The sequence below is a fragment of the Fukomys damarensis genome, unplaced genomic scaffold, assembly GCF_012274545.1.
Source record: "Fukomys damarensis isolate Sample0158 unplaced genomic scaffold, DMR_v1.0_HiC HiC_scaffold_3, whole genome shotgun sequence".
NCBI lineage: Eukaryota > Metazoa > Chordata > Mammalia > Rodentia > Bathyergidae > Fukomys > Fukomys damarensis.
Window position 1 is genome coordinate 43,893,421 of NW_022900915.1, and position 13,368 is coordinate 43,906,788.

At 54.0% G+C, this 13,368-nt stretch overlaps 1 protein-coding gene across 4 annotated transcripts in view; it reads right to left on the reverse strand.

The window, feature by feature from the left end:
• LOC104875384 (creatine kinase S-type, mitochondrial) overlaps positions 1-13,368 on the reverse strand; it is a 201,396-nt gene that overhangs the window by 460 nt on the left and 187,568 nt on the right. For 3 of the 4 annotated variants that reach the window (XM_033767917.1, XM_010642915.3, XM_010642887.3), the window contains 8 exons: positions 11,136-11,305; positions 10,153-10,351; positions 9,188-9,283; positions 8,212-8,433; positions 7,391-7,476; positions 6,444-6,567; positions 5,927-6,061; positions 3,825-3,950 (listed from right to left, as the gene is read on the reverse strand). In XM_033767917.1, coding sequence (XP_033623808.1) covers positions 3,825-3,950; positions 5,927-6,061; positions 6,444-6,567; positions 7,391-7,476; positions 8,212-8,433; positions 9,188-9,283; positions 10,153-10,351; positions 11,136-11,305 — 1,158 coding nt within the window. Of the gene's footprint in view, positions 1-3,824; positions 3,951-5,926; positions 6,062-6,443; positions 6,568-7,390; positions 7,477-8,211; positions 8,434-9,187; positions 9,284-10,152; positions 10,352-11,135; positions 11,306-13,368 lie in introns of those variants that run through there. The other variant, XM_010642890.3, reaches the window with a different exon arrangement.

Consider the following 13,368-nt stretch of genomic DNA (forward strand, 5'->3'; position numbering starts at 1 on the left):
GGGTGAGTCACTGCTCTGTGAGGACTCGTTTGTGTGCCGACACCACTGGCCTCGTTCCGTGCACCTTGTCCTCCTCTGACTCAGTAGGAAAACACCAGTGTCTATCTCACAGCGGGATCACACAGTGACAACTTGATTTGGGGCTGATTCCCTGCCAAAGCCTCTGGGCACTGAACTGCATGGGCTCTGAGAGCACCCTTTACGCCCTGGATGTCTTTCTGAAAAAAGTCTTTAAAATCAAATGTTTGGCCACCAAATTGTGTTTTTAAGGTGGAAGAGGATATTAGAAAATGGAAAGATATCCCTAGTTCTTGGATAGGAAGAACCAATATAGTGAAAATGGCCATACTTCTGAAACTGTTATACAGATTCAATGCAATCCCAGCCAAAATCCCAATGGCAGATCTCACAGAATTAGAAAAAAAAATTCTAAAATTCATTTGGAACCAGAAGAAACCTAGAATAGCAAAGGTAATTCTGGGTAACAAAGCCAAGGCAGTGGGTATCACAATACCTGACCTGAAATTATACTACAAAACTACTGTGATAAAAACAGCATGGTAATGGCAAAAAAACAGACCTGAGGATCAGTGGAAAAGACTAGAGGATGCAAAAACAACTTCAGATACACTCAGCCAGCTCATCTTTGACAAAGGAGCTAAACACCTTCACTGGAAGAAAGACAGCCTCTTTAATAAATGGAGCTGGAAAAACCATTTTTTCACATGCTGAAGATTGAAACTAGACCCATATATTTAATCATGCAGTAACCTAAAATCTATAGGGATCAAAGATCTAAAAAATAAAACAGAAGCACTAACTCTGCTGAAAGAGAGAATGGGTAGAATGCTTGAGGACACAGGAGTAGGCAAAGACTTCATCAACAAAACCCAGACCACCCAGGAAATAGTACAAAGAATCAACAACTGGGAACTCATCTTATTAAAAAGTTTTTGCACAGCAAGAGAAACCACTAACAAAGAGACAACTCACAGAGTGGGAAAACATTTTTACCAGCTACTCAGATAAAGAACTATTACCTAGAATATATAAAGAACTCAAAAAATCAGACCCCCAAATTTAGAGGCCCATTGCAAAAATAGGGATCTGAAATAAAAAGACACTTCTCAGATAAATAATTTAAAATGGCAAAATAAATATATTAAAAAATGTTCAACATAAGTACTCATTTGAGAGATACAAATTAAAATAATGCTGACATTCCATGTCACTCCAGAAAGAATGGCTGCTATCAAGAAATCAACCAACAACAAATGCTGGCCAGGTTGTGGGGAAAAAGGAACCTTTCTTCACTGCTGGTGGGTGTGCAGACTGGTGCAACCACTGTGGAAATCAGTGTGGAGATTACTCAAAAAACTAAAACTAGAGGTTCCATTTGACTCAGCTATCCCTCTTCTTGTTATCTTCCCAAAAGAATTTAAAGCCTCATACCACAGCAATACATGTGCACCTGTGTTTACAGCAGCACAGTTTGTAATAACTGAATACTGGAAACAGCCAAATGCCCATCGACTGTGGAGAAAGAAGATGGGTGTTTTTATAGAATGGGGTAGTACTCCGCCATAAAGAAGGGTGAGCTTCAGACATTTATAGCGAAATGAATGGACCTCGAGACCATACTCTTAAGTGAAATAATGTGGACACACAAGTGTAAATACCACATTGTTTCTCTGGGGTGAGAAACTGAAAGTGGAAATAAGGACTGAGATGTATAACGGATGTTGGGAAATGGGAAGAAAGCATTCAAACAGGAAGGAAAACGGGAGGAGGGAGACAGACAGGAAGGAAGGGACAAGAAAACAGTGTAAATAGAAGGGAAAAATGGAAACAAAGGTTTTGTACATAGGGAGGGTGGAGGGCTTGGGATGAATGGGATAAAATAAAATAAAATTTATTAAAGCCCCCAAAAATTGTGTTTTCACTATGCCAGACAAATTTATTACTTATAGGAAACTTTGTGAATTCCTCCTTTAAAAGACATGTTAGAATTTGGTTTCCAAATACTGGCTTTAGTTCATTCCAGGCAGCAAAAGGTACGACGTGTGACTGAGGGCGAGCAGTAAGGGCGGAAGGGTCAGAAGTCAGAGTCAGGACAGACCTCGGTGACTTCCCCCGCTCTGCTCACACCTAAGGGCAAGGCCCACCCCAGAGAAGGGGCCCAAAAATCACTGCCAAGGACCTGTCCTGTGCTCACCCAGATGGGTTTTCCCAGTGGGGGCAGTGTGGAGGACCGGGCAGCCACAAGGTAGCGTCACTCAGCAGAGCACTAGATGCGGACATCTTCACTCTTCTGTCACCAAAAGTCCCGTCTTCTGGATAAGGGTTTCTTGGATTGTTAGTTGCTGAGTCGCATTGCACTGTGTTTCTGTGTTGCTGGGGATCACACCCAGGACTTCACACTGCCAGGCCAGCGCTCTACCACTGAGCTGCACCTCCAGCTCCAAAGCCATGACTTTGAAGAATACTTAATACTGCAGGAAAGTACTCATGTGTTGGGGAGAAGTACACGAAAACAATTATATGCTATAATAGTAATTTTTAGTTTTCTGAATTATTTTAAAAGAATAGAAAGCAATTTAGAATAATGTCCACAATGGTTACCACAATGGTTTACTCCAAAGAGTTGTTAGATTAAATAAGTGGCTTTAAACATGGATAGCAGCTGAATTCCATAAATTAACAGAGGAGGTCTATTACAAAGAGGTCTGTGTGCTCATTAACAGATGAACAGACAAAGGAAGTGTGGTCGATATGTACAGCGGGGCACTGCTCAGCCAGAAAGAAGGATGAATGTGGTCATTTGTAGGCAAGTGGAGGCTCCTTGAGGACATCATGCTAAGTGAAATGAAAGAGACCCAGAAGGGTAAATATTTCATGGCTCCTCTTATATGAGAAACCAAAAGAATAGGTAATTGAAAGCACAAAATAAGAGAGGGGTGAGAGGAAACAGGGAGCAGCCTCGAGGTGGGAAGAGGGACTCGGGAAAGAGGGAGTGGGGGAGGCGGGGGAAGGGGCAGGGAAAAGGGTCAGGACGTGGTGCTGAACACGGACCGATTCCCACCATGCACGTGAGCACGTGTCGCGTGTCCACACAACGGAAAGGGGCACCACACAGATTTAAATTAGAAGTAAATGAAAAGACAAGACTGCGTGCTGGCCTCTTTCTGCCTTTCGCGATGCTCACTAGGAGTTCACAGCGGAAGCAGGAGCCACAGTGACGGTGACGTGGCCGGCAGTGCCCACGGGGGCCCGCGTGCGGAGTCCTCAGCTGCTGTCACCCATCCGCTTCCAGTCAGCTGCAGGGCCCCTCGGGTGCTCCTCCCGCCATCCCCCCGCCACGCAAGGCCTGTGGGTTCCCAGGAAGCCTGCTCCTCCCCAGTATCTAACAGCTGCCTGCCTTATTTGCCATCTTAACCTTAACATCAAATTCTAGAGATCACCAAGGATATAAGGACGCCAGAGTGAAGATGACCGGGAAGAACTCAGAATCCAGGGACAACTGCAGTCCCCCGCCCTCAGAAGGACAGCGCACGTTCTCCGACTCCACAGTGACCAAACACTGCTGTTCTGCGCCACCACAGAGCTCCTAGTGCTGAAGGCTGCGGAGCTGCTCTCGGGGCGGGCGCGGCCACCGTCCCCGTCCTCTTCCTGCCTGGAGTCCCCAGTTACACCACTCTGTGCCCTTAATTCCCCAGGAGAGAACATCACAGAAGGGACGGCCCACAGGGCTCCGCCCCTTCCCTGCATCCTCTCTCTCTGGCTGAGGCCATCTGCGCCCATCAGGAAAGTGCCAGAGATGCTACCTCTGATCTGCCGATGCGATCGATGTTGGAAATGTCATACACATCTGCCACTGCCGCGGTATCCACGCCACCCGTGCCACGCTTCTGAAGCCTCAGGTTCTCCAGGATCTTAGAAAAGCGTGGGTCCTACGACAAGGGATAAGACTCAGTGTCGTGAGAAGCAAATGCAGTCGCCAGCACCGGCACATTCACCGAGACAGGATGTGTAATGAAAAATAGTAAGCGTGACTACTTATAAAGCATTCGTTCACTGCACAGCAAGGCGCTGTGCTGGAACTTAGAGCAGCCTAACGCAGTAGGTACAGCCCGCAGTCCTGCCCTAGTCGGCTTTCTGTTGATGTGCAGAGCAGTGGAGACTGAGTAACTCATGAAGAAGGGAAGCTTATCTGGTCCACACCTGGGAAGCCGGGAGCACGGTTCCGGTCTCTGGTGAGAAAGCTGGTAGGGAACACTCAGGCACCCAGAGATACGTGCCACCCCGGGTCTCTCTGCTTCAGAGCCACTGACGACACTGTGGGCCCAGAGCCGTCTGACCTTACTAACTGCCCCCCAGAGCTGCCCCTCCAGGACGTCAAAACAGGACCTGAGGGGTTAAATTTCCATTATGTGCATCTCAGGTATGGAAAACGACCGCAGCTTCCACTGCACAGCTACAGACGTGAGGAGATTCAGAGGACCTTAACCTGCCCAGTCACACAGCTAGGATGTGGCAGCGCTGGGACTAAACCCGAGTACTCCTGGCTCCAACTTTATGCTCTTAACCTCCACATATTTTTGCACAGGGATCGCCAACTTCAGTATGTTTGGTATCACTCACGTGTATAACAGTTGTCACTGTTATAACAGAAACCAAGAAGTCCAATCACTTCACTTTCTTAGCACTGGAATAACAAAACTTCTCATACTATTTTTGGAGGCAGACAACACATTTTCTAAAATTGTTGTTAAAGTATCTGATTTTCCAGGTGTGGTGGCGCATACTGGGGAGGCTGAGGTAGGAAGATCGCCAAAAGTTTGGACTACACAGCAAGTTCAAGGACCGCCTGAGCTACATACCGAGACTCTGTCTCAGAAAAAAAAATTTTTTTTAAAAATTTACTTGGTATACAGTGGCTAAAACTGCTAGTTACCCACCAGAATCCTCTACCTCTTCCAGCGTTGGAGCTGAGGAAGCCACCTCTGGCTGAGTCTGCTCTGGCGTGAGCAGGGGCTAAGTTATGGCTGGTAGCTGGATGTTCCCCCCAGAGCCTTACATGCTCACTGCAGGGCTCTTGGGAGCTGAGTAGATTATGGGGCTTAGAGCTGCCCTGCTGTTAGGAGCTGGGGTCTGCAGGACAGAAGTGGATGAATGGGCTGAACCTCTCCCTTCCAGCTCCTCCCTGCTCTCTGCTTCCTGTCCTCCATGCACTGAGCAGCTCTCATCCACCCGGCCCTCTGCCTTGCCGCCCTGCCCTGAGCCAGGAGACTATGATTCCAAACAAGCCTCTGCCCCTTTAAGTTTTGGGTGCCGGGTCTTGTGCCTTAGCAGCAAGAAACGTGATGCAGACAGGACGGTGACTTCCGGCGGACACTTCCGTCTTGGCGTGGCCACCTCTGCTGCATGCCGTCCCCTCCCACTCACTAGGATGGGGGCCGGCTGTGACCAAGAAAAGGGGGACTGTGCCAAGGCAGTGGCTCTCCAAGCATCTCACCTCGAGTCCTAACCTCAGCGTCACCCAGAAACTTGCAAGAAATGGCAAATTCTTCAGTGGGGCCAGATCTGCACCTGACCACTCCCCCAGGCCACTCCCAGTCACACCTGAGTCTGGGAACAACGTCTGGGTTACAGGAGACAGAGGAGGCAGAAGGCACCTGGGCGAGCTGAGCGGCCTGGAACCCTGATCTGTCACCTGACAGAGCGGTCATCACTCTTCTCGGGCAGCTGCTGGCCTCTCACCCCAGATGTCACCTGAGAGCGGTCATCACTCTTCTCGCGCACAGCCTGGCCTCTCACCCCAGCAGCGCAGACAGCTTTCCTCCGACAGTGGAGTTAAGGACCCCAGGGTGGCCCCGTCTGGGCCTTCCCAGTGGCGGACGCGAGCCTGCCGGTCACCGCACGTTACCTTGCTGAGCTTCGGGATCCGCACATGGACGCCAGCCCGCAGCCCGGTCCCCAGGTTGGAAGGGCAGGTCAGGATGTACCCCAGACGCTCATTCCACATGAACTCCCAGCCCCGCTCCTGGATTAACTGCTCCACCTGCAAGTGGGGCAGTGCAGGACGCGTGGCAGGGTCCCCAGGTGCCCGTCCACACGGCCCACCCAGGCCCAGGCTGGGACGTGGGTGCCGCGAATGAAAGGGAGGCGTGTTCGACATAAAACAAGGACATCAGCACCGCCTGCGGCCTGGGGACAGCAGAGAGCAAGCGCTCAGGGGCACTGAGGTCCCCGCACCACGGTGCCATGGGGCAGAAGACGGGAGCCTCCTGGGGAGGAGTCGCCCACGGTGAGCCCACTCCCCAAGTGTCCTGATCCCTGGAAGGGTGAGCCCTGTCTTGCGAGCCGCCATCGTGGCTTTGTAAACAATGACAAGCAGAGGCGTCTTACTGATGAGAACACCGAGACCGCGGACGGGACCTTACTTCCTTCAGTCCGCGACAGAAGCGCTCGAACACGCGCTTCATGTTGCCGCCCTTTTCCATGGAGATGACCCTGGTGTGGTCCTCCTCGTTGATCCAGATGAGGAAGGTCTTGTCGTAGTTATGCCTGGTGAGGGAGGAGTGCACTGAGCACCGGCTGCGTCGTCCACTAAGGGGAATCCCATCTCTGCTGTGGCTGGACGGCCACCCCCCAAGCCCCTAACTGCGCCTGCACATGCCCCACAAAATAAGGTCACCACGACAGAATGCAGGGCAGGACGGACCCCGAACTTCATAGTTTTACTGGAGAAGAAGAAAACACCCCTGGTTCCTGGGACACCAGGACCACAGTCAGCTCTAACAATGCTGCCTTTGACACAGGCGGGAGTATTTTGTCTCCCCAAAGTTCAACCTAAATCTCAGGGTACATTGAAAAACAAAAGGGCTGCAGCCCAAGGTGTCTGGGTACAAGAGTTCCTGTCCGCCCACAGCGGGGGCAGTCAGGATAATCTACTAAAGGCACAGACTCAACACAGACTGGTGACCCTGATGAAACACGAGCTCATGGTTGGCCATTCCCTTCACCTGCTCTTAAACCATCAGTATTTCCTTTTCCTTTTCTGTCTTTTGTCTTAATGTCAGGAGGCAAGTTCCCTTCCCCCAGCCCATGCATGACCCATGCAAGCCGGCTCAGAAATGTCCCGGAACTCGGTATATTTGGGTTTTTTGGTACCAGGATGGAACTCGGGACCTTGCGCTTGCAAGGCAGGCGGCGGCACCAGTGGGCCACCTCCCCGGCCCATTTACACAAGGCGAATCTTAAGGAGTCGGTCTCCTCTGTGAGCTCAAGCTGGACATGCTGTCAGCTGCGGCTGCAGCAGCCTAGGTTAGGACAGCAGCGTCTGAGGATCCTCTGCCCACCCAGCAAGCAGGAGCTGCTGCGTCCGTACCAGATTCCCCGGGCATCTGGCCAGTCGCGGGCCATCCCAGCGCAGGTCAGTAAAGGGGACACGGGCTTATCAAACAGGAAGTGGTCCTGCGGGCCGAGGGTGAGAGAAGAGACGGGGAACTCGGGGAGGCTGCAAATGCCAGTGACCCAGCTCTGACTGGCACGGCTGAGTGCCCACTGAATACCCCAGGAGCTTAAGTCAAAGTGACCATGAAAGGACGCCCAGGTTCCTGGCCCAGCAATTCTGCCCGTTGGGTGGGCTCTCGGCCTGGGAAGAGCAGTTCAGGGGGCAGGTGGCAAGTGACGGATGAAAGCCATGGCTGTGTCCTCACTGAGGTTATACCCAGCACCAGGGCCACCTCATGCCACACACAGCAAGGCGGGACACAAAACCGGTGTGGGCACAGGCATAGTCTGGGATGTACAGCTTCTGAAATGGAAATTTTGCTTGTTTTCTTGTGGTACTGGGGATTGAACCAAGGGCCTTCACACTGAGCTACATTTCCAGTCCTTTTTAAAAATTTTGAGACAGGGTCTCACTAAGTTGCCTAAGCGGGGCTCAAATCTGAAACCCGCCTGTCTCAGCGTCCCATCCAGCCAGAATCTGGACTTGCACCACCCGCCAGGCTGAAATGGCAAACTGTCTCCTGAGAGTGCAGTCAGCACTTTCTGTGGAAAGCGCCACCCTGGTTCCCCTGTGCCCGGGGGACCTGAGCTCTGCCCACCCTTGCTACGATGGGCGGGGTGTGGGATGCACACCCAGCACAGGGGCCTTGCATGCTCACCAAAGCCCCGGCCGCCCGCCCCCGCCCCCGCGCTCACGTCGATGAGTCGCTGCTGGTCCTGCTCCGTCATCTCCGACAGCTTGTAGTAGCGGCCGGCCAGGTCGCCCTTCAGGCCCTCGAGAGCCGCGATGGCCACATTCTCCACCTCCCTGCGCTCCGCCCGAGAGCAGGCAGGCGGCAGGCTGAGCCCGCGGATGCTGCGCCCGGTGCGCACCCGTGACGACAGCACGTAGCGCTCATCGAATTGCCCCTGGGTGATCTGTGGGTGGGCGGGTGGTCACGTGGAGCAGGCAGGAGCATCAAGCCCAGGCTCGGCCCAGGACCCCCTGGGGTAGGGCCTGAGACAAGGCCAGGCTGCTTTATACCCCATTTCGGGTTGGGATGAAAGAGAAGCTTTCATTTTGGGACAGGATTAGAGTCCCCCCGCCAACACCCCCAGTACTGGGGTCAGAACCCTGGGCCTTGCACGGAGCTACACCCCCAGCCCTTTCTATTTTTCATTTGGAGACTGGGTCCCCATGAGCTGCTAAGTTACCCAGGCTGGGCTCCGATTTGCAATCCTGCCTCAGCCTCCCTAGAAGTATTTTTTTTAAACTATTTTAAAACATAGTGCATGTTTGCAGTTCATGATTACATTTCTGGTGGGAGCTGGTGTACAGACACAGCACATCTCCATTTCTTTTTCACCCTCCCCTCCCCTTCCTCCTCCCTCCATCTCTTGGTCCCTTTCCTTCTGCAAAGATCTCCCTCCTGCCTATTATCTGTCTTTTATTTGCTCTTTATTTATATCCCGGGTTTCTCCTGTAAGTGAAGCCTTGCAATGTCTAAGCTTGTGCATCTGATTTATTTCCCCGCACATTATGGTCTCCAAGTGCACCTGCTTTCCTACAGATGACTCACGCTATCCTTCTTCGTGGCAGAGTAGCGCTCCAGGGCCTTCGTAACCTGCTCTGCTCCCCGAAGGGGCGCTGCCCAGGGAAGAGCCAGCCTGTGGAAGGAGGAGCTGGGCCTACCTTGGAGGCGTCCAGATCTGTGGGGTGCTTCATCACGCGTGGGTCATAGCCATTGTGCCGCAGTTTGATGACAGGGTCAAAAAGGTCAGCAAATACCTGCAGGAGAGGAGACCCCAGGGCTTCAGGGTGACAGGTGCACTCACTCGTGAGCTGCTTCGCCTGCTGCCGCATTCCGAGGCGGGAGCTGCGGTGCCCGGAAGTTCCCCAGCTCCGCAGAACGGGTGTGAGGTGGCACTACAGAGAGGTGCTGGGCTGGGCCCTGTGTGGTCCGGGGCTTGCTGCCAGCCCACAGCCCCGGTCTGTGCACGTGTGGTGTCGGGGCCTCTGCTCCTGGGGAGACGCCGGCCTGGCTGACAACTCCGGGCAAGACAGGAGGGGCAGCGCTGAGGGCGGGGTGAGCCGAAAGCCCTGCTGCCCCCGCAGAGGGACCCAGCCGGCCTCGGGCGGGCAAGGTAGGGGCAGAGGCCCTGTGCAGCGCTGTATCCCCTCCTCCTGACTGCTACCTCCAGGGAGCGGCGGCCCAGGGAAGCGAGGCGGGCACTGTACGGGGGGTCAGCCTCTCCAGGAGGGGCCCCGGTGGTCATGCTAAGCTCCGGCCTGAGCTTCTACCCCAAGGGTGGCAAGTGAGAGCGGGGTTCGTCTAGGACACTCCCCAGCTCAGGAGTTGGGCAGCTGGAAAGAGGCTCGGGGCCCAACCCCATCCCACAGCCCCGCACTGCTGTCTCCATGGTGACGCCCATGGCAGCGGGGACCGGGCTGCTTCCTACCACCCCTTCCCAGGAGCCCGGCTGCTCCCAAGGGGGCCTTGGCCCTGGAAGCTGCAGCCCCCCGTGTCCCCAGAAGCGTTCCCGATGGTGCCGCGGGGCTGGGGCCCCTTCCGCAGGAGCCACAGTGCTGTTCCCCATGGGAGAGAAGGGCGCTGGGACCGGCACTGCCCCACTCTGGAAGCAGCAGCCGAGGCTCACCTCGTAGGACTCCTCGTCCCCGGCCACCATGCCCACCGTCTTGATGAAGGGGTGGCCCGGGTTGTCCACGCCAGTCTGGATGCACTGGTCCAGGGTGTAGCCGCTGGGAGTCATCTTGTTGCGGAGCTTGGCGTAGATGGCTGGGGTGAGGCACTCGGCCATGCAGTTGTTGTGCTTGCGGAGGTCAGGGTAGTCGGCGCTGGGAACAGACAGTGGGGGCATCAGGAACAGCCGCAAGGGGGCTGGCAAGGGCTGGGGCACAGGGACAACTGGCTGCAGCTGCCGGGATTGTGTTAAGTGAAGCTTCGAAGACATGGGGTCCTGGGAGCTGGCACAGGAGAGGACGGGCCCTGCCATGTGGCACCCTGCAGCACACCGTGAATGTTTAGACTTTAAATAAGTGTAGTATAGTAAAAGACACATTGCCATGAGTCCCCTTCGGAATCCTTCACCTGGCCTGGAGCACACTCATCCCATCGTCCTTGCCTCTTTCTGAAGCAGCTCTGGAGTGCTCTTTCCTAAGGGTCTTTATGGGGTGCAATAAGAAAAATACAGTGAGTCCCACAGCTCAGTGCCACCCAAGGAAAGGCAGCTCATGAAAACACAACACTGTGTTCTCATCTGCCTTATCTGGCACTGTGCCACTTCTGGCTTCTCTCCAGAGTCAAAGTGACCATGAAAGGAACGTGTTTTGAATCAGTTCAGCACATTAAGGCAGCCAGGACAGCACAACTGAAGACACTCAGGAAAGAGGACTCCAGAGCTGCTGCAGAAGTGGCAGGGACGGTGGGATGAGGTGCTGAGGGGAAGGGGACTTGTTTGTCTTTGAACAGGAGCATATTGAAGGGACTCATAGCAATGCGTGTTTGGCTGTGATAACCTTTCTATTTAAACACACACTGTACTTTGTGCGTGCCTGGCCTTTTCGCAGGTGTACCGGCCCTCACCCCCACACTCGGTATCGCCTCAGAGCTGGGGCTTACCTTGGGGGAAACAGCTTGTGCTGGCCACTGGCCTCCGCACGCACCTTCGGCCGGTTCAGCAGGTAACCGGTGGTCAGGGCGCTGGTGCCCACAGTGGCAAGCAGCAGGGAGGCGTTGCGGCCCGTGAGCAGCTTGGAGAAGGTGCTGGCCATGCTTCTTCTCAGGCGAGGCTGGGAGGGAGGAAGGAAGGAGGGGGGCGGGGAGGGAGGGAGGAAGCTGTGTCAGCCGTGTCTCAGGAGGTTACAGGAGCACAGCAGGCCCACGGCCCCTCCTGAGATTGCTGTTTTCCTCTTTATTCCCATTCTTTTTTCTTCACACTGCTTGGGAAAATACAACTAAGCCTTTTATCGGCGTCCGCGACATTTTCTCTAGTAAACGGCCCCTCCAGATTGCTGTTTTCCTCTTTATTCCCATTCTTTTTTCTTCACACTGCTTGGGAAAATACAACTAAGCCTTTTATCGGCGTCCGCGACATTTTCTCTAGTAACATGATGTAGAAAAGAAACAAAGCAGGTGGCACCCTGAGCTCATAACGTCAGTGACACGCATCAGACAGTTTCTCTTACAGGGGAAACCCAAGTGTAAGTAAACTAAAGAGCAAAATAAAAGGTGGATGATAGGAAACAGGGAGATGGGCCTTTTGCAGATGGGAAGGGGGCCGAGGGATAGAGAGAAGGAAGAGAGGAACAGGACGTAAACAAAAACACGTGTTCGTGCGTGTGCCATCTTCCCACAAGGAACGTGACCATGATGCATCACAAACCTGGACTCGCAAAAGTAAATCTAGAAAAAAGGAAGAAACATCCCTGTCTCCTTTTGGGGGTTCTAATGTATGTAGGGGAGGTCATCAAGAAACAGGCCAGCAAGCAAACGAGGGGCCTGCGGTCAGGATGAGCCCTGAGGAGGAAAGAGGCAGCGGCTTTTGGAGACATGTGAGTGAGGCCGACGCTGGAAAGGAGCCAACAGAGGGTCGGGAGGCCAAGACTGGGCAGGACTACCCCAAAGCACAGAGGGGACGGGAGGCCAAGACTGGGCAGACCTACCCCAAAGCACCAAGGGCAAAGCAGAACAGGCAAGTGGAAGTCAGCAGTGCGGGCCAGGGACTCAGGGCCAGCGACGCCTGGGTCCCCGCAGCGCAAGGAAGACACGGGGACACTGCAGAGCAGGGATGGCCCCACCCCGTCCCTGCACAGAGCTGCTCTGGAACAGCTCCAAGTCCCCGTGGTGGCCAGGTGACAGCCCGGGGTTCTGACTAGGTGAGCCAGCTTGAGGAGGGGAGGAGGGTGGAGGCCAGGAAGAAGGCGGGGTGCCGGGACCCTGAGTGACAGCCCAGGTCTTCTCTGCCACTGCTCAGACTCCGCACCCCTCACCTGCTTGCAGGCCGCCTCCAGGGCTCATTCAAACCCTTCCTAGGCCTGGAGCCAGGGCCTGGCCATGGGGGCCCCCTGTTCCCACCCAGCACCACCCCGGCGGCCCCTGAGGACTCCCCGGATCCTTTCCAGCTCCCAGAGAACCTCCAGTGGAGCTTTCTCTCCGGTCTTCAGCATAAGTCTCTGCCCAGCAGGTGAGCACACACATGCCTGTTATAGCAGCACAACACACGAGAGCCAGAAGTGGACTATAAGACCCATCAACATCAGTGGATGAGTGGACCGAGAAAATGTGGTGTTCACGCACCGTGCAGCACTACTCTGTCACGAAGAAAGATAAACTTGAGTCATTTGTAGGAAAATGGAGCACCTCGAGACCATGATACTAGGTGACATAAATCAGACATGCAAGCTTAAATATTGCATGGTGCCTCTTCTAGGAGAAACTCAAAGCATAAATAAAGAGCAAGATCAAATATAGATGAGGGGACACAGTTTGGGAAGATAGGACGTGGACCTGGAGAAGAGGAGAGAGGGCTGGGCGGTAGGGGAAGTGAACTGATCAAGTGGGACGTGGACAGGTGTAAATCCCCCAAGATGAGTGATGAGGGCTGGCAAACACAGACCGTGATGACCAAGGAGCGCTTCCACAGGAGGAAGAGAGGAGGGGGCAGGCACTCTACATGCCACTGTCCGCGTCCTGTCAGTGAGGACACGCACTCCAGCAAGCCACAGCCCCGCTCCCACTTCTGGACAAGAGGCTCTGACCCGCCGGGCTGTGAGGTCTGAGGCGGCCAGTGAGAAGACCCTGGCATGGATCCCTCCGGTCTGCACCGTTCACTCATCTTCCAGAGGCCAAGTGG